Source organism: Tamandua tetradactyla, chromosome 9, assembly GCF_023851605.1.
Source record: "Tamandua tetradactyla isolate mTamTet1 chromosome 9, mTamTet1.pri, whole genome shotgun sequence".
NCBI lineage: Eukaryota > Metazoa > Chordata > Mammalia > Pilosa > Myrmecophagidae > Tamandua > Tamandua tetradactyla.
Genome location: NC_135335.1, coordinates 92,935,831 through 92,961,084, shown reverse-complemented (window position 1 = coordinate 92,961,084; position 25,254 = coordinate 92,935,831). Strand labels below are relative to the sequence as shown.

Genomic DNA, 25,254 nt, shown 5'->3' with positions numbered 1-25,254 from the left:
AACAACTCTTTATTTGTTGAGACTTGCCAATATGCATGGAAGTGGGCAAGGCAAGGTGAGGTGACCTAGAGGATTAAAACTTGCCCCTTCAGCTTATTATGTGTCTGGGAGTTAGAAAATCCAAGTTTAATAACTATTCAAAAATTACATAGCAGTAGAAGAGAATTCCGGCTGTGGTAAGTGCCCTAAAATGGTGCACATTGTAAGCATGGAAGGTACTTCAAGCAGATTAGGGAGGCTTTGGAGCCACTGGGACTTGAGTTGGGGCTGGAAATGAAAATGATAGCTAATATTTTTGTGAGCACTTACCACATTAGGACTTGTGTTAGGCATTTACAAGTCTTATCTCATTCAGTTTTCATAATACCCCTACAAAGCTGTGTACCAATCAGGTAAGGGAAACTGGGCCACAGTGGCATAATCAAGTAGAGGCTTATGTTTCCTTGTATTAAGAAGCCCAGAAGTAGACAGTGATGGATTTGCTTGAGAAATCATCAACGTCTAACTCCTTCTGGGTTCCTGCTCCACTAAGTTTAGTGCATGGATTTGAATCCCCATGGTTATGAGATAGCTGATCCACTCCAGGCATTGCATTGGCATCCCAGCAGAAAGATAAAGCAACATGCACTAACAGATGGAAAGCAAGACTTTTCTAGAAATCCTCAACAGACTTCAGGCTTCCACTTCTATCACACTAGTTAGAACTGAGTCGTGTGGCCACCCCAAGTTGCAATTTGGCTGGGAAATAGAGGTTTTGCTTTTATGGTTAATCAGAGTACACAGCTTCCTAAAAACACTGGAGTTCCGTATAAGGAAGAAGTATTGCGATAGATATTGAATATTGGATAGTCAGCAGTGTGGCCGCAGATTGGTAATTGCTATTATTCTCATTTTACATATGAAGACTCTGAGGCTTTGAGAGGTTGAATAGCTTGCCCAAGGTCACACAGATAATAAGTAAAGAGCTGCAATTTGCTTTCAGAGCCTGAACTTTTAACTCTGTGCTAGAATTTGAGCTGAGTGGAGGGGAAGGTTGGGGGAATGGTGTTAGGGAAGGGGCAGAGGTGGATAATCATGTGCTGTTGAGGTCTGGAGCTGGAATAGGGAAGCTGCACAGTAGACCAGTGGAAAAGAAGCTGGAAAAGATGGTTTGAGTTTATCCCAGTAGCCTATTGTGCCTCCAGGGATGTATGCCTTTTCAGAACCATGATCAATATAGGAATGTAAATAGTCAGGTGCTGGCAAGAAGAGAAAATCTTGTCCAGGAGGCAAAAGCCAAGTCAGTGAATGTGACCAGGGTCAGTACATTAAGTGGTGCCTAACTTGGGCAGAGCCAGAAACCCAGGGTCTGTGGCAAATCCAAGGCTGAAGTTGGAACACCCCAAATAGTAGCCAAGGTTAGATCCAGACATATTCTGAAGGTCCAGATGCCTCCACCAGTCTTAAAGATATAGGTACTTGAGACCAGGGTCTGGTTCTGATTATTCTGGGTCAGAGAAGAGAAACTGGAATACCAATTGTGTGGCCACTTTTGTAGTAATATTTGTATGTTCCAGAACCTTGGAACAACGTGAGACTAGCTGTCAGCCTCTGTAGTTAAATACTGTAACATTGAGATGTGATGACCCAAGACGATCAGAGCACCAACAAAAACACAGAGAGATGTTCTCCTTTGGAATTTATTACTTTCAAATATTAGCTTTACTTTTGTAATCTCACAGGGTATCTAGAGTGTGAACAACAAGAAAAAGGTAGAATGACTAACGAGCTAGCTTTCCAACATGGCTAAGCAGTACTGTTTTAGGCTTTATGCTTTTCTGCGTAGTTCCTGAAGGCAGAGCTTGCACTATGAGATTTCAGATTTGTGTAAGGAGACATTACTTGTAATTTGAGAAGCTTAATACAAGAACAGACCATCTGTCAGAGTGCGGAGCTTTTTGCTTGTGCTTAAGTAGAGGCTCAAAGACTGTCCAGGACAGAGATTTCAGAATTGTGTCCTGCATGGAGTTTGACTAAAAGAACTTCAGATCTGTTGGTATAAAGTCCTACAGTATGCTCATCTGAAATCCAAGTAGGAATGTGAATGCCTTCCTCACCCGAGCCTGCCAACAGCCAAACAGTAAGAGAGGTTGTGAAGAGCTTTCTTCCTCCTAGCACAGATTTCTTCTTTCTCCAATTGAACAAGTCTGGCAGATGAGGAATTTTGGAAGATGCTTTAATGACTGTTCCCCAGCAACCAAGGTAGTGGAGTTCAATTTTATGCACTATTTATTTATTCAAAAGTAGCAAACCTTAATATGCATATGCCTAGATATTTTTTTGTATACTGCATGGTGGGGTCACATTTCATTCTTTTTCCACGTGAGTATCCCGTTATTGCAGCACCATTTGTTGAATTTTCGCTTGTTTGTTTTTTTGTTTGTTTGCTTGTTTGTTTGTTTTTTGGGGAAGTGCATGGGCTGGGAATCGAACCTGGGTCTTCTGCATGGCAGGCGAGAATTCTACCACTGTACTACCCTCGCACCCCTCTAGACTTTTAAAAGATGTATATGTAAATCACCCAATACTGAAAGAGAACCGTTGTTAATTCTGCACTTATCTCCCAGTCTGATTTCATGCGCTTGTCTCCTGTCTGCTTTCATTCTGGAGTCATGCTCGAGCGTCCAGGGTTCCAGCGAGCACCCACCTCCCCTCCCTATCCCACATGTGCGTGTGTCTACCGGATGTTTTAGGCATCTTGCTTCTTGTATAGTCTTAAGACTATATGCCTTAATGATGAGATAATCCTGCACACATATGTACTCAGGATTAATCTACATGCTACAAGGTCATTATAATAGTCATCATGAATTCGTTTTTCAAAAAGAACAAATATTTTGTCATTTCACCATTAAGTCTTTAGCTGGGAAGAGTATATTCTATGGTTGTGTTGCTTACTTATTTATGTTTTTGAGTTATATAGCATGGGCAACCTGAAAGCTCAAACAAATGCCTTATTTAAACAATCGTTCCCTTCCATTTCTTTAGAAAGGGAAAGTGAGTATCTCATTTGTTAAAATTGTTGATTACTGATGGGTTGCTAATAGTGTTTAAGTAGTGATATGCCCCTCTCCCCACCAGGGCCTGCCCCTGCCTCCTCCACGCCCCTTCCTTCATGTCCAGACTTCACTGTATCTAACAGTGGCCCCTGCTCACTTATTTGGAATAGAGGAAGACAAAGTTGGCTTAAGGTGCCCTCTCCTTTCTTTGACATTTGGTGACTCTGGATTCCTGTGGAAGGAGTCTGTAGATACTCTGTTATACTAATGAACAAACTGAGACAGAGGGTGATAAAATTCTCTTTTAAGGGAGAGCTGTAGAGTGGTTTGTCTCCAATTCATACTCTCTTTCTCCAGAAGGTTCAGTATTCCAGCTCTGGGAATAGTCTTTATTTATTTTTGCCCTCCATCATGTAGTGATTTCCAAAAGACCAGGGGCGGTGTGTCTCTTTGGTAAATAATATCACGCAGTTGAATACAAGGTAAATAATTTCTGATGATGGTAAATGGGGCCGCCATTACTTTCCACAGCTCTAAGCCCTGAGTTTCCTGGACCCTGACCTATCAGCATCCTTCCCTATCAGATGACCATTTGCTTTATCCTAGGGCTTTCTGGAGACCAAGAAGGGTTTATGCAGAAGACTGAGGCACAGAGGGGGCGTTATTTTTAACCCTTTCAAACTACACCATATGCATGATTATGTGCTATAAACACAACTGGTTCCACAAACAACGGCTATGTTTTTCCTCCCTTCTTTTTAGAATGACATTGTAATGACTGCTTGTACCAGCAATATTGAAAAGGTTAACAATAAGGTAATAAAAGAAGAGCATCCAGAACAAAATGTGTGTTAATTTTTTATATTTAATAGGCAAGATGTCCCATGCCATCAGCATTATGTTGAAACTAAGTGATAATGAAAACTAACCTGAACACTCCAAGAAAAATTGGGGTGTTGGATTTCTAACTGACATAATAAGGGGCCAAGAAAAGGAAAATCCCTTAGGCAGCTAGGCTAATAAACTGCTAATAAACCAGAATTCAAAAGATGCACTTGTGTACGTTGATATTTAAAACAGGAAAGAAAAACATATGGAGAAAGCATAATTTCCTTAATATGCAAATAAAACTTATAATAGATTAAGAATGGTGAGAAAATTCACAGGAAAATGGCCAAAGGACATGGACTGGCATTTCACTGGAGAGGAAATACAAACCATCAATACAGTTACGAATAATAAAAGAAACTCAATTTAAACAACAAGGAGCTGCAGCTTAGCCCAGAAGATTGGCAATATCAATACTATCTATCATTGATGAGAATGCACAGACACAGGCGCTGCCATGTTTTTGAGTGGGAGTAGAGTTCAGTACACAGTGAATGGTGATTGATGATAGTCAAAATTTGAAATATGTATTCCCTTTGATCAATTTTATTTCTAAGAGAAACCATATGGTATTCACAAAGGTGTGTGTATATATATATATATATATATATATATATATATATATGCATAAGTATATATGTAAGTTTGATCAATGAAACTTCAAAAATCAAAAACAACTCACATGTACATTGAAAGGAATTATATGTTACGGAACATTCAGAGAATGAAATAATGTGCAAATTTTTAAAAGAATGAGGTAACGATATATACACTGAGATGAAAAGATATCTAGGACTTGGAAAGATGTTTAACAATATGATTGTTAAATTTAGAAAAAAGGGGTAGTACAACCACAGCCACAGCAGAGGTAAATAATGGGGTGAAGGAGAAGAGTTAAAAGGAGGTTTAGATCTTCTATTTGGTAAATGTGCTGGTTTGAAAGGATGTATGTCCCCTAGAAAAGCCATGTTTTAATCAAAATCCCATTTCATAAAGGTAGAATAATCCTATGCAATACTGTATGTTTGAAACTGTAATCAGATTATCTCCCTGGAGATGTGATTTAATCAAGAGTGGTTGTTAAGCTGGATTAGGTGATGACATGTCTCCACCCATTCTGGTGGGTCTTGATAAATTTCTGGAACCCTATAAAACAGGAAACATTTTGGAGAATGAAGGAGATTCAGAGACAGCAGAGCAGAACGACATAGCCACAAGAAGCAGAGTCCATCAGCCAACAAGCTTTGGAGATGAAGAATGAACATGTCTCCCAGGGAGCTTCATGAAACAGGAAGCCAGGAGAAGATGCTAGCAGATGACGCCGTGCTCACCATGTGTCCTTCTAGATGGGAGAGGAACCCTAACTGTGTTCACCATGTGGCCTTCCACTTGAGAAAGAAACCCTGAACTTCACTGGCCTTCTTGAACCAAGGTATCTTTCCCTGGATGCCTTAGATTACACATTTCTGTAGACCTGTTTTAATTGGGATATTTTTCTCGACCTTATAACAATAAACTAGCAACTTTTATAACTCCCCTTTTTAAAAGCCATTCCATTTCTGGCATATTGCATTCTCGCAGCTAGCAAACTAGAACAGCGAGGGTGTGTTTATTGGTTTTCTGTCTCTTGGGAACAATGAAATTTTCTAAAATTGAGAATGTTGAAGGACTGTGGACTTTGGGCCCTCTACAGGATGCCCAATGAATGCAGGTGGCTGAAGATCCACTGATGGAGAAGTAGAATGGCAAACGATGGTGTATACTTATGAACGAAGTTTGTGCTGCTACAAAAAGGAACAATGGCGTGAGGCATGCGACAATGTGAATGAACATGCAGGGCATTTGGTGAGACAAAATAAGCCAGGAACAAAAAACAGCAATGGTCTGGTCACTTCCAGAAAATGCTTATAAGAAGACAGGGGCCTAGATTGTAAGCTTTTAGAGCAGACACATTAAGTCTGGAGCGGTGATTATTATTTCTGGATTTTGAGAGGCTGTTTTATATATTTAACCTGATATTTAGAGATAAGAATGAAGTCGAACAGATTGGGGTTAAGATAATTCAGGATTTAGGGGTAAGGGAGACAGTGTCTGTGTTTTAGAACCACACATAATCTTTGAGACCAATGGAAGAAAGGTTTATTTGATCTGGAACTGAAATTTTCTGTAGTACATAATCTAATTCAACCTATCTGCCCAGTTCATTTGAACAACTGAAACACAGAGAGCACAGAATGAGAAAGAGGTCCTTTAATCCTGTATAGATTATTGTAATGCCTGGAAACATCCTAGAGTATATTAACCAGATAATCAAAAAGTATTGGCAAAGTCCCTTGAGAGATGGGAGAAAGACTACGGAACTATTAAACCTTACCATCAGGGAATCCTCTGATACTGTGTCAAACTTTAGGGACACCCAAATCAATAGGCCATGCCCTCGATCATGAGGCTTATGTCTGTCACTAATATGGGGTAGGGAAGCTTATGTAGATAGCATAGAAGCTTAGACTACCTATAGGCATGCCTAAAAGTTACTTCTGGAGGCCCTCTTTTGCTGCTTAGATGTGGCCTCAATCTCTCTAAGCCCAACTCTGCAAGTGAAATTATTGCCCTCCTCCCTACGTGGGACATGACATCAAGGGGTGAAAGTCCTCCTGGTGATGTGGGAGAGAACCCCCAGGGATGAATCCAGACCTGACACCTTGGGAATCAACAATTCCATGCTGACCAAATGGGGGAAAAGAAGTGTATTAATAAAGTATCAGTGGCAGAGAGAGTTCAAATAGAGTCGAGAAGCTACTCTGGAGGTTGCTCTTACACAAGCTTCAGTTAGACATTGCTACCTGCCAACCCCCAACCAGGACCATTCCAGCCAATCCTAAAGAACACCTAGGACAATATGTAAGATTCCACAAGGGTTCCAGGTGCTAGAGTGACTTGCCAGAAACCTACACCCTCCACATAGGTCCCTGGTCCAGATAAGTACTGAAACCTAGCCCTGCCTCTCCAGAACATCAGATAGTTCCATCTCCCTACCCCATATTAGTGACAGACCCTTCCACTATCAAAAATTTAGAACTGTTATGGCTCAAACAACCCCAATGAGAGGTATGGAAAGATCAAAGGTGATGGTGGAATGATACACAGAAGATAGGACTTAACAAATGAATATGAATGTTGAATCACTAAATTGATACCTCTTTTAGTCTCCAGTATTTTAGGGCAGTTACAAGTAGAAACCTAAAATTGTGAAATTGTAACCCATGTCAAAGTCTGAGATATGTTCTACAACTAATTGTGGTGCTGAGCTTTGAAATTTATAGCTTTTTGGTATATATATTATTGTTCACAGAAAAAAAGAAGGAAAAAAATTGATTGTGATGCTAAAAAAATATTTAAGCCCTCTAGCCTCCTATATTCTGGAGCACCTAGAAGGAAAAATTTAAGAGGATCATATGGTAGCTCATGACAAACTCTGGAATCTATCTTGGAACCACTTTTTGAAAAATGCTTTGAAAACTGTTGCTTTTTTATTTCTTTGCTTTGTATATATGTTATACTATATAAAAAATTAATAAAAGGGATAGTATGATATATAGAGAATTACTGTATTTACTTATGTCTAAAATATCCTTTTTCACCAGCTTGGGATGCAAATTAAGACCATATTTCCTTTTTTGAAAAGTTGAATTATTTTTAATGACTATTATATGAAGGCACTGGTCTGATGTTGTGCATTACACCTAATTTGTTTTTCTATCAGAAAATTCTTGCACTTTTCCTTAAGATTCTATCAGAAAACTCTGGAGATTTGAAAAATCAATACAAGTCCCGGAAGACATATTGGTGGGATACACATTAAAATGAAGTGGCAAATTAAGATCACCAGAAAATTAATGTAGGTTGTCTTGAAATATCCATTTAACCAAGAGGAGAAGATCTTTCAACACATGGACTTACCTTCTCTGTAAACTGGATAGCATGTTAGACACACAACAGAAAAAGTTAACAGGAAAATGGGTATGAATGTTTTTTGGCAGATCATCTAAGGTGTTAGTAATTTTGAGAAGCACTTCCTGAGACCGACCTATGATTTCCTGCATTGGGTGTGTGAGAAAATGAATATTCAATTGAGTTTCATTGGCAATATGGCACCTATAACCATAGCAAATATCCAAGGTAAAAATAATACCAAGTTAAAAAGTAGCAAATCATTTCATTTATTCGGTTTGCCTCACTCTTGGACTATAACGACTATCATAGGGATCTCAATGGAATTTCAAAACACCAGAACTTGTCAGTTCACAAGTCTCAAGAAAATTTTGTCATTCATTTACCCATTAATTTAGCAAATATTTATTAAGAATTAATAATTTGTATCAAACTACTCAGCAAATCTCTATCATTTACAATTCAGGGTCACCAAGGGCCTTGATAATGGGTTGTGACATGTTCTGAGTGCTTGTCCAATGGAACCTGTCTTTGACACTTCCAGCACCACTCTTTTGAGCATGTAAGACAATTGCTGTCAACAATGCCTGTCGAAGAGTCTGATTATGCATGGCTTCTAGATTATTCTTTTGATTCCAAACTTCCTGGTCTTATCCATCTGTTCCTTTTTTCTTGGTTATATAGCTTGCCTTTTTTTTTTTTTAATTTACATGGGCAGGCATCAGGAATTGAACCCGGGTCTCTGGCATAGAGGCGAGAATTCTGCCACTGAGCTACCGTTGCACCGCCCTATACCTTGCTGTTTAAGAACAGCCACTGCGTCCTCTAGGCTTGGTGATCTATTTCAATTCCTGCAGACCTCAGCTTCTGGCTCAGATCTTAGCTCTGTGGGCTCTAATTCCAGAGTCTCCTGAGCTTTGGGTCAGAAAATCCATAGCTAACTCTTCTTCCAGGAACCCTTATCTTCTGGGCTAACCAATTTTACATGTACAAGAAAAACATAATGGATGAGGGTTATTCATTAGAAAACACAAGAATAGGACCTAGAGTTGTACTTTATTTTAGATTTTGGAAAAACTTTATGATATGGGACATTTGGCAAGAAATTTCATAAAATCTACTCCAAATACTAATCTCAACAATGCAATAAGAATTGAGCAATATTATTACAATGAAAAAATAGTTGTCAAATTTACCAAAAATTTTCTTTTTACAAAAACGGATTTCTAAAAATCATCAGACTCATGGAAGGAGCCCTTGTGCAAAGCCGGATCTTTAGGTGGAGTCCCGGTTGGCTGTGACATCAATTTACTTCTCCTTCTCTGAGGACTGGCGGCCCAACAAATCCTCGGTACAAGGCAGATGCTACGACTCAGGATACCACTTTTCCACGTTTTCTCTGTCTATTCTGGGTTGCTATTAATCCAAAAATCTTCTTAGCCCCTCACCAAGCACAACAGCTATGTGTATTATAGCCCAAATTCAAGTACAAAATGTCAGGTGAGCTCTTGTTCTAACAACACACAAGTACAAAAACTAATGAGAAACTCTTGCATTCATATTTTTAAAGACAAGTTAAAAAATAATGCACTACTACTAAATATTGTATGTGATTTTTAAAAAACATTACCATTATGTCAAAAGATCAATTAACTGAAATACTATAAAAATGAAAGTATTTATTTTCACAATTTTTTCAAACAATGGTTTAAAATTATTAATACTAAAGTTGTTTACAAAACTAACAACTGTACTTTTTTTAAAAAAAGCTGGTCAGAACTCTTCTACGAAATCAGCACAGGTGGTATACTTACATACGCACCTTCTTTTGCTTGTAGGTCAGAACACAGCTTCCTTTATAAATGTGGGTGTTTCACTAATTCAGCAGATTAACATTGTCTTGGGCCCCTTGGTACCGTTACAAGCTTCTTAAGATTGATGTTGAAACTGTGTCCTATGTCCTGTAAGGTGGCTGTAGGCACTTGCTCTCATTTTGGCAAGTTTATTTTATTATTATTATCGTTATTTAAAAAATAATATCCTGATCCAAGCAAAATTTCTTCTAATATTTGTTACTCTCTGAATGTGCATTGTCCCTCATGAAATTTGGCACCCTTCAATCTGAGTGATTGTTTTTGTCTGATATATCAAACAGTTCGCAAACCTGTAAACTTGAAGAATAGCTCCCTTCAAAGCATATTTGTTTCATATAAATCTCAAAGCTTCAAGATAGTCTAATGTAATCCAAAATGTTGTTCCCATGCCTTCCTTTAGCCACTATTCTAACTGATCTAGTTTACTTTGAGAACATCTTGCTTTTTCCTACAAATCCTTTGTGCATTCAGTGGTTTACTAGCCTTTTGATGTGAATGTCAAACAATATTATATTCAATTTAATGTTCTGAATCGATCTAGGGCACCTTCTTGTACATGCAAAAGAAATGAAGCATAATTTATTTCAAAGACACTACTTCCCCAAATATGGGGGAATCTTCATTTCCTTTTACGTGTAAAACACTACCTAACAAAAAAGGCAAAAGAGTTAATATTTTACATAGGCTCTTCATATAGTAGGAGAGCTCTTTCAATTTCTTATGTTTTGTGTCATCAGTGTTTTACAAACATTAATTAATGGATCCGTGCCATATTATCACCTGTCTTAACTAATAAACTGATGTATAATATCACAGGTCATGGTTCTTTTTTCTTTTAAGTATCTCATGGACTCAAATATTCTCGTATCCCTATTCTCCACAGAAGTCAACTATTACCCATAAAAAGGTGAGAATGCTTATACACTAATACACTCTGCCTACAGGGCATCTAGCGAACCTGTCTACTGCACCGTCTAGTTAGTTATTTGGTTTCAATTTGTACAAATGATAAAATCTTCTGACAGGTTGCTCTAGCTGCCACCACAATCAAATGTTAAGGCAAATGAGAGTAACTGACTATATTCCATCAAGTTGAACTTTATCCTTGATGGAATTAGTGAACACATAGCCTTCTGGGGACTCATTATATGGGTATGGAAGAATAAGATAGGAAAATGAAAGGTAGATTTTTGGCTAGGGTTGTAACTAGTAAAAGATGGCAGCATTAGGATAAAGTTCAACTTGATGGAATATAGTCAGTTACTCTCATTTGCCTTAACATTTGATTGTGGTGGCAGCTAGAGCAACCTGTCCGAAGATTTTATCATTTGTACAAATTGAAACCAAATAACTAACTAGACGGTGCAGTAGACAGGTTCGCTAGATGCCCTGTGGGCAGAGTGTAAATCTTGAGGTAAAGTGCCTGTTGAATTTTATTTGGAAGTATGCTGGCCTGTCTTTAAGCTGGGTCAAATGCTCATGTTTTCATTTCCAAGGTCCAATAGAACTTTGTTGTGCCTGCCATCATTCCAGACAGCCTGTCTACACCATTAGATTTTAAGATCCTTGAGAGCAAGGGATTCAGGGCTTTTTAAAAGCTTTATATCCACGGAATTAAGCTTTATGCCTAAGTAAGAACCTGATAAATGTTTATTCAATTTAATTGAAAATTCTGCCTTCTTGACAATGCTAACTGGTCCAGGTACCTGGCACAAGAGAAGCTAATAAAAAGGTATTCCTTTCAAAGAGCACAAGCTCCCATCATCTCCACTTCGTCACCTGGAATTTTGGACATGTACTAGTCTGGACACACATAATCCTTCCTTTGGAGCCAGCAGTGTACTTGGAGGGAATGCTTTTGGGGAAGGAGGCAGCTGTTAAACACCACATATAAAGGAAAGAGGCCATAGTGAACTATTCAGTTTCCTGCTGCATACAGATACACTAGGACCATGTAAAATTTTCAAGGAAATGAGCTACAGAGAGAACTATCTACTTTATGCAAATATTTTTCCATGAGATTTTAAAATATAAGTGAATATCTTCTATATACGTGCAATTTTTTTTCTGGTGAGAAATTAAGGATTTAAATTAGATTCTCAAGGGAATCGGGGACCCAAAAAAAGGTAAAAATCTAATGCTTAGTGGAATGAAACAGAATTTGGCTTTCAAAATGTCAAGTTCCTTATTTGATATTATGTTTCCTTATGGAATGGATGACATGTGAACCTCTTTATATTTCCTGCATCTTGTAGAACAGTAGCCAGCATATACAAATCAATAAGGGATTGTTTGGATAAAATGCAAGGCATTTTCAATTATGTGAAGCATACCTGAAAATCATTTCTATCCAGGGATGACACTGTTTGACACTGCCCTTACCTCACCTACCATGTTGGGTATGGGTTAGTAGAAAGGATATACTCCTTTCTGAAAAAGAAATTTAAAATTTTATTTGTACATTTTGAAATTTTCATACCTTTATTCACATCCAACTACTACCAGTACTAACTTTTTTTGGTATGGTACTTATATTTGTAATGATAATTTGATAAGTTGATTTTTTTATATAATTTTTTTGTTAGAAAAGTTGGTCTTTTATAGAAAAATCGTGATGAAGATAGATTACATAATAACCTCCACCCCTATTATTAATGCTTTGCATTTGTGTAGTATCTTTTAGAGTAGATACAGTAGATTTTTTACACAATTTTGTGGGCTGTATAGAACTTCAGAGATAATAAAAATGAGGCCTGGTTTCCCTTACATAGGAGGACCTATTTTCTTATTTCCTTTCTTTAAATGAGAAAGAAAAGAGCAGAGGTCCTATGCGATCCTACACAGATTCGAGTTTTAAACGTACCTAAATAATCCAAATGGGTCTGTAACATCAGGAGACTACAATGATTTGAAACAGCAGGTGACTTTTCTAACAAAGCTCACATACTGTGGGTCAGGTTAGGGCCTTGCCACCACAAAGCAAAAGGAAAAGTCTTTTATTTTCTTCTTCTTTTTAAAAGTAGCATAACTCGCTGGCTCAGCAAATCTCTTTCCCTATTATAGTTTGAAAAAGAACGTGACTTGGAGCCCTCTTTACCTCCCTCCCCCGACTGTACCATTAAATCCTAGAAACTGGGGTGAGTAAAAAGAATAGAGAAAAAAGGTCACTAATAGCAAACCCTTCCACCCACCTCTCCTTTATGCATGGCAGCACTTATTTTCCTTTCAGTTAAGTTGATAATAATAGTTGAGGGGTTTGTTCTGTTTGCAAGGTCATTACAAAAGAGAGCCCTGAACTTTCAACTACAGCTGAGGGTGAGATAAACAACAGGACTATAAATACCAGAGTTTCCCAGTGGCTTTGTGGAGCTGTGAAGCTGAGCAAAGAGAGAGGAAGCAGACACGTTGAAAGGGGTTGTGTAAGTAAGAACTTATTTTTTCCATTACTTGATTCTTTTAGAGTTTGGTAAACATTTTGTCTTTAAGTTTGATAAAATGATTCCTTCTTAGATTAGACTTCTTAAAAAGGTAGGTGAAGGAAATAATAATAATAAAGAGAACAAAAAGTCTGAAATTGGGTGTGGTGGTGAAATTCCACAGGGGCACATCTGACAGTACTTGCTGATTTCCAGCCCTGCCTTCTGCAGTTTAGGATGAAAATAGGCATAGGGGAGGCTGCAGAAACCTTACAATTTTGCTCCACAAATGTTATGATGTTTAATAAACATCATTACCTCTCAGACTTAAATATTTCCCACCGAAATACAGAGTGAGCACTGTAAGGAGAAACCTGGCCCTGGGGATTTGAAGAGCAGAGACTGACATAGTCCATTCTACAGAACTGTAGAAATGTCCAGGGATATTGTGAGCAGTTCTGGGACGGCAGCAGCTGGGAAACAAGGGAGAACGGGCTTGTTCCAAATGCAGAAAATGTCACACTTAAAAGAGTTAAAACATCAAAATCAGGAAGTCTGTGATTAAATACAAAGTTTTGCAGTTTAAGTGGTGAGAGGGTGCTTTTGGGTGGATGGGGAAAGAATCTCAGATGCCTGTGCGAAGTTCAGGGTAAGAGGATGGAGAAAGCTTCTGCATTTCCTGACAAAAGTCATGAAAAAATGGGCTATTTTAAACAAGTGTAGGTCTGCATATGGCCAACAAATCTAGGTTTTGTGATTGAAAAGTAGTGAGGTTATTTAAATTTACCACAAATCCTTCCCAATTGCTATTGGATCAGCTTCCAGTAAACCAATTTTTGTTATTTATTTCATTATTTTTATATGATTGTCTAATAGCTATAATTATAGTCAAGTGTTTATTATATGATTTCCTAGAAGTGTCCAGATGTTCAGATGTAGCCTTTTTTTCTTTTATAATATTAGAATTTGAAAAGTATTAGAATAGTTGGGAGGGTCTTAAGTAATTTATTTTTTCTCCCTCCCTCCCCTTCCCCCCTCTTAAGTTGGGCTCTTATCAAGATAGACTACAATTTGAGATGTTAAATAATATGAAAGATAATCAGGGTTTAAAAAAATTCTATCAATATCTATTAGTGCATTAGAGCCTAGACCAATCTTATTTTAATATTTCTATTCCCCTCTTAATTCAGGGCTTACTAAAGTAAGTTACTTAAAAGTAACTTAGCCTCCCCCCCCCGCAAAAAAAAAGTACTTTCACTTTTTGATCCCAGATCAGAACCTGAAAAATGCACTAACTTCCTAGTTCTGGGGTTTTATCCAGTTTTCTCTCTACAAACTCATAAATCTGAGTCTGACTTACCTGTGGGGATCTTTTATTCTCTGCTCAGGTCTAATGAGTGTATTCTTTTTTTTTTCCTGCCTCTCTACAAAAATTTACCTACTTTATTTGTGCCTCTGTGATGAGAGTCCTAGCTCTGGGGACATTTCTGGTCAGGATCTAACATTTTAACTTCTCCACTCAGGATGTATCTTTTGACCCGGAAAGTCGCCAATAAACTGACTATTTGAGTGTAGTTTTCAATGAGTCTTAAATGGTACAAAGGACAATGATTTGTGATATCTCTCTCTTCTGTCAATTTTCCTCCCCTCCTTGGTCCACAGTTATCTTGGGTGTGTGTGGTATTACCACAGGGAGTTTTACATCTGAAGAGAGTCAAATCCTTTAATGTCAATATAGAGCCAGACTTTGCGGAATAGGAGAAAAGGAGCCATATGCAAGAGATTTACAAAAATAGAAAGTTTGAACCTGGAAGGCTAAGGGCCAGAAATGCACCACGCTTAGGCTGGGATACTGTTCCATCACTTCCATCCTGGGCTTTCTCTCCATCCTGGCTCTTTTCATTACTGTGCAGAATCCCTGTTTATCCTTTCCTTCCTTGGATTGATAAAGCACAGAAAGAAGCAATCAGAACTTGGAGTGTCTTAAATCAAAGTCATCTTGTGTTTACACAATGTTACATGTTTATAAAAGGTGTACTCCCAATATTTTTCTAAATTTGTGTCTTCTCTCAGAGAATTAGTGGGTTGCCTGATTAGCATGCCATGGCATGCTTTTGTATATCTTGCTAAGCCATGTATTTAGGAGGTGCTATGATAAGTTCCCTGCCTTTGGTTAATACTTTCCCTTTGATGGGAAGATTTAGTACAGGAAGGCACAACCTAATACACCCAACAACATGGAGATAGATTCCATGGGTTAGGTATTTTTAGGATGTAGAATTATACCTGCTGGATTTATAGAAATCCATTCTGATAATGTATCTGTGAAGATGACAAAAAGGCTTTTTCCTTTTACAGGACAACCCCAGCGATGTGGAAAAGCCTGGGGCTTGCCCTGGCTCTCTGTCTCCTCCCTTGGGGAGGAACAGAGAGCCAGGAGCAAAGTCCCTATTGTCAGCGTCCCCCAGCCTGGAGCGTAAGGGGCAAAGATCCAATGCTGAACTCAAACAGTTCAGTGACTGTGGTTGCTCTTCTTCAAGCCAGCTGATACCTGTGCATTCTGCAGGCTTCTCGGTAAGAAAGTCTCTGTGGGCTGGTTTTTCACCGGAGGAGGCTGATAAGTGAACAGACAAATAAAAATGGAAAAGATGCATTCATGAAATATTTTTGGAAAAAACTGTACATGTTTGCTTAGAACATGGTAGAAGAAAGAAGGCTAGAAGGATATACACCAAAAAGTTTACAGTCATTTTTCTGGAGTTACAGAACTTTCTTCCTTTTGGATATCTATTTTATAATTTTATGGTAAATATGTAGTGTTGTGCCCAAGTGGGATGAGCAGTAGACTTGCCATTAGGAGTCTTGGATCATTTCACAAATGTATATAGGCAAATATATATATATATATATATATATATATATATATATATATATATATATATATATATATATAGACAAACATATAACAAAAATCTTTGTTAGGCTATTGATCAAATATTCACGGGATAGAATTTTCTGTTTCTGTCACAGGGATGAAAATACACAATTCATAGGATTAAGTTGAGAACTAAATGTATGCGCAGGCGTTTAGTGTAAGGTTTTAACTGAGTGCAAGTGTTTAATAAATAACTTAAAAAAGTTTGAGGAACTTTTACAACAATACAAAGAAAATGTAAGAGTATGTAAAAAACATTAGGAAAAAGAGTTTCATATAGAGAAAAATAGAGAGAATGAAGAGAGTTGAAGCCACCAAAAAATTAAATGAAATTATTCACTTCATATATTTTCCCAAATATTTTAGATTGGAAGACCTGCGAGTAAAACTGGAAAAAGAAGGATATTCTAATATTTCCTATATTATTGTCAATCATCATGAAATCACTTCTCAATTAAAATACACACATCTTAAAAACCAGGTTTCAGAGCATATTTCTGTTTATCAACAAGAAGAAAATGAAGCAGATGTCTGGACTCTTTTAAATGGAAAGAAAGATGACTTCTTCATATATGATAGGTATGTATGCACACAGATACAGATATAGACATACAAAATTAAAAGATGCTTGCTTTGTACTTAATTAAATTGTAAGTGATTTAAAATAAGACATTTGCATTTATTTTATTATCAAGTACTCAGATTCAAAGTGAATTCACCAAAGAGTTTGGCTTGTAAAAAAATATTAATTAAAAAAAATATTTTTATTGACAAAACAAAACAACATACAAACACAAACATTCTTAACATATGAACATTCCATTCTTGGTATATAATCAGTGACTCACAGTATCATCACATAGTAGTATATTCATCACCATGATCATTTCTTAGAACATTTGATCACTCCAGAAAAAGAAAAAGAAAAAAGAAAAAACGCATACATACCATACCCCATACCCCATACCCTTCCTCTCATTGACCACTAGTATTTTCATCTACCCAATATATTTTATTTTTAAAAAATTTTTTTAAAACACAACATATAAATACGAACATTCTTACCATATGATCATTTCATTCTTGGTATATAAGCAATAACTCACATTACCATCACATACTTGTATATTCATGACCATGACTACCTCTCAGAACATTTGCACCAAGCCAGAAAAAGAAATAAAAAGAAAAAAGAAAAAAATTCATACATACCATATTCCCTCCTCCTCCCCCTCCCCGATCACCAGCATTTCAATCTACTAAATTTGTTCCTCCTATTATTTATTTATTTTTAATCCATATGTTTTACTCATCTGTTAAGGTAGATAAAAGGAGCATCAGACACAAGGTTTTCCCAATCACACAGTCACATTGTGAAAGCTATATCATTATACAGTCATCTTCAAGAAACATGGCTACTGGAATACAGCTCTACATTTTCAAACAGTTCCCTCCAGTCTCTCCATTACACCTTAACCAAAAAGGTGATATCTATACAATGCATAAGAATAACCTCCAGGATAACCTCCTGACTCTGTTTGGAATCTCTCAGACATCGACACTTTATTTTGTCTCATTTCGTTCTTCCCCCTTTTAGTGGAGAAGGTTTTCTCAATCCCTTGATGCTGAGTCCCAGCTCATTCTAGGTTTTCTGTCCCATGTTGCCAGGAAGATCCACGCCCCTGGGAGTTATGTCCCATGTAGAGAAGGAAAGGGCACAACTGAGCAACAAGAGGTTCTCTGGGGGTGACTCTTAGGCCTAATTTTGAGTAGGCATAGCCTATTCTTTGTAGGGTTGTTTCATATGAACAAATTCCAAGATTGAGGGCTCAGTTTATTGCTTTGGTTGTCCCCAGTGGAATTCTCCACTTGCAGAAGTTGAATTTTCCCCCTTTCTCGCTATTCCCCTAAGAGGACTTTGCAAATACTTTTTTATTCACTGTTCAGATCACCCAGGGATTTATCGGGGCATCATTCTGGACAAACCTACAAAATCTCATGCCCTACTCAAGGCTCCATGTACTTATGGTATTCAATTAAGCTGTTCACATAAGTTAAATTAGGAAGTGTACTAGTCAAAATACAAATTTTGTACCACATAAACATTTTTTGCGTTAGTCTCACACATAAGTTAAAGTTTTAAAATATGAATTGCCATCTATTTTCAACACCCTGCAGTATTGACATTCTTTTGTTCTTCCTCACGCAAAAACAATTTTAAAATGTTTGTACATTTAGTCACTATCATTATACACTCTAGGTATTCCTAGATTATACCATCTCAGTCTTTATTGTCTATCTTTCCTTCTGATTTCATTTGTGCTCCCAGGCCTCCTCCCTCCATCATTCTTATATTCAGCTTTATTCAGTGTTCTCACATTATTGTATTACTTGTGCTATCCATTTCTGAATTTTTACAATTAGTCCTGTTGCACAATCTTATCCTTTCAGCTCCAATTACCCAATATCTACCCTGTTTCTATCTCCTAATGGTCTCTGTTCTTAACTGAAAATCTCCAAGTTCATTCACTAATGTTAGTTCATATCATTGAGACCATACAGTATTTGTCCTTTTGTTTCTGGATAATCTCACACAGCATAATGTCCTTAAGGTCCATCCATATTGTTGCATACTTCACAACTTTATTCAGTCTTACAGCTGTGTAATATTCCATCATATGTATGTACCACAGCTTGTTTAGCCACTCGTCTGTGGATGGACATTTTGGCCATTTCCATCTCATGGCAATTGTAAATAATGCTGCCATAAACATTGGTGAGCAAATGTCCATTTGTGTCCTTGCCTTCATGTTAAAGTGTTAAGTTTTAATATTTTTAAATGACTTTATTGAAAGTAAAGGATGCAAAATAGATCACCATTCTAACAGGGAAGTATGGAAAATTGACCACATTTTCCACTATAAATTGGTATTCTGCTTAAATCAAAAGAATGGTCAATCTGTACATCACTTAATTCTAACCTATTTTGCAGATGAAAACACGAACACACTTGGCTTGACTCTAATCTAATTTATAATATTAAGGTTATATGCCTGAATTTCCGAACTATAAAGAGTGTGAGTTATTTAGGCTTAATCTTCACCTATCTTCTTTTGATCTCATGAAAAAATGTAACATTCAAAGTTTAAGGGAAACTCAATGTATATATTATCTTATTATAGACATTCCTAGTTGATGCTCTGTTTTCTTTTAACTCGTTGGAAATGGTGAGCCAGACACTGCCTAGGCCTAAGTCCTAGTTGGTCTTACACTGAGTATTTTCTCTAAAATTTCTTCTTTATTGGAGAAGTTATGGGTTAACAGAACAGTCCTGCATAAAATACAGGATTCCCATACATTGTCCACCATCAACACCTTGCATTGGTCAGGAACATTTGTTACAATTGGTGGTAGCACATGTTAATAATTGTACTGTTAATTAAAGTTCATGGTTTAACTTAGGGTTCACTGTTTGTGTAGTGTAATACCAAGGATTTTTAGAAAAATTTTATTCATTACCATGTATACAATCTAACATTTCCTCTTTTAATCATATCCATGTATCTATGTCAGTGCTGTTAATTACATTCACAATGTTGTGCTACTGTCACCACAATCCATTACCAAAACATTTCCACGATTTCAAATTGGAACCCTGTTACACAAAACATTTTTTAATCATGTGTCATTCTTTAGGTCTCCAAGATTCTAATTTAGTTATTTGCAAAGCATAATTCTTTGTATGCATATAAAACTACATGTACTGGATAAAATGTGGGCTGGAAGAAGACCCCACCATTTCTGAGCATGTCAAATGCTTTAATTGTACTTCCTAAGTTGTACTGAAATTTTTGTTGTATCAGATATATTTTTAAGTAAATAGGCTAGTAGCTGAGGCTTGGAAATCTTTTTGCCATACTGTAATTTCTTGTGTGGAATTTGTGCTGCATTAGCAGTTATGAAAAGCTCATGTGGTTTCTCGAGCCCAATATTATAAGGTAGTGGTTTGGGTATTGGTAGAATTTATATGTCAATTACAAAATTGTAGTATAAGGATTGTACTATATATTTTGGATGCAATCTAGGGTTACATATCTGTAACATTTCAAAAAGCTACCATAGACTCCTTGTAGTCTTGCTATGATGTAGTTTCCCTTGCTGTGACAGGAGCTCTTTTGTAGATCCCATCTAAGGAAATGTTTTAAGCTATGAAAAGATCTTAGTTATAAAACCGTTGAACCTATAATATCTATCTAGGACAGTACTTGAGTAGAATCAGATACATAAAATATTGTAAGACATTTATTTGTCCTTTTTTTTTTCCAGATGTGGCCGTCTTGTCTATCATTTTGGTTTGCCTTACTCCTTCCTAACCTTCCCATACGTAGAAGGCGGCATTAAGATTGCTTACTGTGAAAATAAATGTGGAAACTGCTCTCTCACGGTATTTTTCTCAATTATTTTTACCAGGAAAAAAGAGGAAATATTTTAAGAGCTATCTAAATAAGTTAGTGTTTCATGACCAATTATGTAATCCATATTTCTGTTAGTGCACTAAAAATAAGCCATAATAATAATTTTTATAACTACACACATTTCCTTTTATGTAACATACACTTTAAAACATCTTTCCATATTGTTGCCTTTATCTAGAAGGATTTTAGAAATAAAAAACAATTATTGACTGCCTATTTCAACTATTACCAATGATGTTTCATGAGTATAAGTGCTCAAAGAATTCAGTCAACGTAAAACATTATTGTAATAACCTGAACCTGTTCACATGAGATCATAGTGATAGCAAAATGAGTCCATGGCATGATCTGCATTTAGAATCAGGGTCCAGATAACTACTTAATTTATTCAGATGCAAGCCTAACAGTTTTGCTGTGAAGTGCTTATGCTGTCTGCCCACTCTGCATTTTGAACTGATGCATTTACTTCAAAATGAAATGTTATTTACTCGTTCCTGATATTTCTCTCTTAATAACCATGAGAGTATTTATTTCCTGTTATGAGAAGCACCTTTTATATTATTTATAAAAGGGATATTCAAATAATTGACTTAATTTGTATTAACTAGACTTTTCTTCTCATATTGAAAAGAAAAATAATTCCAAGTGTTTTTTTTTTTTTTTTTTATTAAAGAGAGAGGGAGGAAGGGAAGGAAAGACAGAGAGAAGGAAGGAAGGATGGAAGAAAGGGAAACATCTTTAAACATTTTCTTGTTTTATTATATTTTGTTTGTTTGTTTGTTTTTTACATGGGCTGGGGCCGGGAATCGAACCGAGGTCCTCCGGCATGGCAGGCAAGCACTCTTGCCCGCTGAGCCACCGCGGCCCGCCCCAAGTGTTTTCTTGATACAAATTTTTTTTGAAAAATTTGAACTCAGTTTAAAAACAATTCTGAATTTTATATATGAGCTGTTCTTCCTTCAGATTTTTTCCCAGCTCTAAAAATTTTTGAAAGCCACCTCAAATTTTATTAAAGCATTTAGCTTATTTAGTTGTTAAAGAGCACACAGATAATTACTCTATGTAACTTTTCACATTTTGATCTTCATAATAAACCTGTGAGGATTATTTTACTCTTTTTAAAGATGAGGAGACTGACAACACAAACTACTAATCTTTCTAACCTCTAGTAAATGCCCAATAAATGGGCATTGATGTTTCATATTTTGGGATTATTTCTAGTGTTTTACATTTGTGTAAAGATCTGATTGTTATCAATATACCTAATCATATTTTAAAAAGGCAGAAAAATTCTTATACTTTAAATTTATGAGTCATCTGTAAATAGAAAGAGTATGCTATATGTATCTGATATGTTACATCAAATTAGAGGTTTTCTATTTCATCATATTTAAGATGCTATTGAGTATATGACACACTTATTTTATGTACTATTAAGAAAGAAAAATGCGACCAAGTAATATAGGACACAAATGCTACATCACCATCATTAGTAGGAGGTATTCTGATTTTAGAGATGTAAAAATGTGGAAAAACTGTGCATCTTAGAATCAATAAATATAGTAATTGTTTTTTGTCAAAATTAATTATACTGCTACTACTTAACGGTATAATTAGTTATATCATGCACTTTGTGTTTGTTTAATATTTGAACATTTAGAACATTGCACAGTACATTTAAAAATATTTATGAAGTTGCTTGTATGTTCACACTGAAATACTACTAAGTCCTCATTTAGATGTAATTCAGAAACCAAAAAAGTTCCATTTTGTAGCTGTATGCTAAAAATAAAAAGGAATTTATAAAACATTCAAAGCCTCCAAAACATTTAACAGATCACTTAGTGAGTCTTTAGTCTTTCAGGCTGATTTTTAATTTTATTTACAAATCAACTTTAGGTTGAGGTTTTATATTACACTGCTCTATCTAGGGGCTTTGAACCTAAGATCTATGGGCACCACAAAACAATAGAGATTTTCAGGAGATTAAAGAACAGATTCATATAGAATGGAACATTATTGCTATCGCTAATGTGAAACAGGTGGTAAACTGCTATGTTTTGGCTAACAGCACTATAAGCAGGGACACATAATCCATGTCGAGGATTTGGTGTTCAAAACATTTCTGGGCATTTCAGAGGTATGAAAAATTGCCAATTTTGAACAGTTTATTGACATTTTTGAATTATCAGAGAGAAACTGGATGCCTCAGAATATAATACTATATTAGATACATTTTTTTTTTTTTACAAAAGTGTGAAAGGTGTGAAATCAATTGATTTTAGGATACGATATTTGATTACCTTTACTGAAATCTAAGTTCTTTTAACCAGGTTATTTAACTGTCTTTCTGCAGATATAAATATAGTGGTTTGGCTTTCTCATTAAATCTTATTCACTTCTTTAAATTCCTCTTCGGACTTGAAGATTTAGAAAATATTCTTGATAAGTAAAGGACAATTTGCATTTTGTTGATGCTTCATGCAGCATAGATGCTTAGTAACCTGCTGAACTTTAACTGTATTACACTCTATTTTGCCTATTGGCAAAACAGCAACATAAATTCATTTGGGAGATACTTTAAGATCCTTTAATTAAAATTAAACTCTGAACAAGAAGCACTTTATAATTAGATGGGGTAGGGAAACAAACTTTAATAAAAATAGTCTAGATGGTGAAACTGATATCACACTTTTCTTACTTAGTATGGAGGTGGGAAAAATGCCAGATAAATCCTAAACAACTAGATGGAATTTCATGTATGTTAGCTCTACAAGTCATTTTCCATGTCTTCCTGCAAATTCTTTAATCTGGTTGATAAGTGATGTGCAAATTTGTTCCAGACTCTCAAAGATGAAGATGTCTGTAAAAATCTATCACTGGCCATTGCGGAAAAAACAGCCAAGGCTTCTCAGCCATATCCTCATCACAATCACCACCACAAGCACGGGCATCAGCATCCTGGGAACAGTCAGCTTCCAGAGAATCAGCAACCAGGAGCTCCAGATCCTCTTCAGTATCCCCCTCCTCCAGGTCTTCATCACCACCATAACCACCAGGTCCAGCAAAGAGGGGGTCACCCAGAGGGATGATATATGCCAGAAAGGGAAAGTTTACAACTTTCCCCTCATCAGAAAAAACTCTGACAAAAGAGATGTATAAATCAATTATTGTGCAAGTTGCCCAAAGATTCAGAGTTGGCTCCTAGGAGCTGATGCTGACATTGTCGGCATCTGATATTTGAAAAAACAGGGTCTGCAACCACCTGACAGTGTAAAGAAAACCTCCCATCTTTATGTAGCTGACAGGGGCTTTGGGTAGAGGAGAATGTCATTGAATCTTGACAGTGACGTTTGCTTCCAGCTGCCTGACTGGGAAGTCAGCAGCTGCCCAAGCCCACAGAAGTCAGCACCAATTGAAAGTGAAATAAGGCAGAAATGTGAAAATGACCTTCAAACTAAATATTTAAAATAGGTTTTCCCCCCAAGCCAGTGTGGACACAATTTGCTTCTATCAATTTTATGAGCTACCTAATTCATTATGATCAAAAAGTAGAAACTGGATGTGTGCAAACCTGGTGAAATCCACTATATTGGATTCCAGATTTAAAAATTTATGTCATAGTTATTTTAACCCAAATCATATTTAGTTATTAAGGGACAACTGAAAGGTGATTGCAGCATTTGGGTTAATATGTCTTTCTTCTTCTTTTTCCAGCATTCTATTTGCATTAATGAAAACAGAAACATAAACTATAACCTAGGGGTTTCTGTCGGATAGTTAGCAATACAGAATGGAGGAAGAACAACAAAGATGTATTTTCCATTTTTTCTTTACTTATCTCTCAAAACAATATTATCTTTATCTTTTTAATCCTACATTTAAACTGATTAAACATTTAAAAAAGGAAGTAGATTCTGAATTTTAAGATCCAAAAGCACTTTACACATGAATATTTTGTTTAAAAAAGCATTTTGACTACATTTTAAATTATCTATCTATCCTTTTTTCATATCTAAGACACGTATCTCGATTTTTAATAGCATATATGAATGAAACCTTTTTATCTTTTTTCTTTATCTAGCATTGTATACTACACTTCTAAAATTTGAGAGTGCCTGGTGTGAAAGATATAAGGAAAAGATGAAAGATTGTTGCCTAGCTTTAGGCTGCTTAGAAAGTATTTCCATAATCAATGATGGTTCAGTAGGTAAACTAAGTCCTATAAACCTGAACTCCTTTATGGTTAATACTGTTAAGTAAGAATGTGGTATGTAATTGGCCAAAGTGTGTATTTCTTTACATAAACTCAATTTAAAAAGTTTAAAGCTGTCTTTTTTGTTTCATTGTTGTTACTAATTTGGCAGTGTGTTATATGGAAAATAGAAGTGAAAATTTCAATTGCTTTTAAAGAAGTTAAATAGCAACTAATGAATTTACCGCTATTGTCAAAACCTTCTACGCTTAAGGTTAAAATCTTTGCCAACAGGCTTAAGGTGAGAATTTTTGCCAAAAGAGAGGCGTTGCTCTAAATCCTGAATGGTATTACGAAGAATTGCAATCTCCTTATTTTTTTCTTCTTGAAGATGTTGAAGCTTCTAAAGGAAGCAGAAAAATTTTGTTATTACATAAGATTGGGTACAAAGAAAACAACAATAAAAATACAGTTCTGGGGTG

The 25,254-nt window shown here is 36.3% G+C and overlaps 2 protein-coding genes across 3 annotated transcripts in view; one reads left to right on the top strand and one right to left on the bottom strand.

Moving 5' to 3' along the window:
- The first annotated feature begins 1,927 nt into the window (after positions 1-1,927).
- Positions 1,928-23,996, top strand: SELENOP (selenoprotein P). Of its 2 annotated transcripts, none has more exons than XM_077117082.1 (6): positions 1,928-2,241; positions 13,024-13,170; positions 15,526-15,741; positions 16,469-16,681; positions 20,429-20,546; positions 23,421-23,996. In XM_077117082.1, the coding sequence occupies exons 3-6, from the start codon at positions 15,539-15,541 to the stop codon at positions 23,994-23,996; spliced, it is 1,110 nt and encodes a 369-aa protein (XP_076973197.1). In that variant the 5' UTR covers positions 1,928-2,241; positions 13,024-13,170; positions 15,526-15,538. The 2 variants fall into 2 exon arrangements, with proteins under 2 accessions (XP_076973197.1, XP_076973198.1); XM_077117083.1 differs by having other exon boundaries at positions 1,929-2,241; positions 23,421-23,921.
- CCDC152 (coiled-coil domain containing 152) overlaps positions 23,504-25,254 on the bottom strand; it is a 63,521-nt gene continuing 61,770 nt past the window's right edge. Inside the window, exon 9 of the mRNA XM_077117084.1 lies at positions 23,504-25,175. Coding sequence (XP_076973199.1) covers positions 25,026-25,175 — 150 coding nt within the window. The 3' untranslated portion in view covers positions 23,504-25,025. The remainder of the gene's footprint in view (positions 25,176-25,254) is intronic.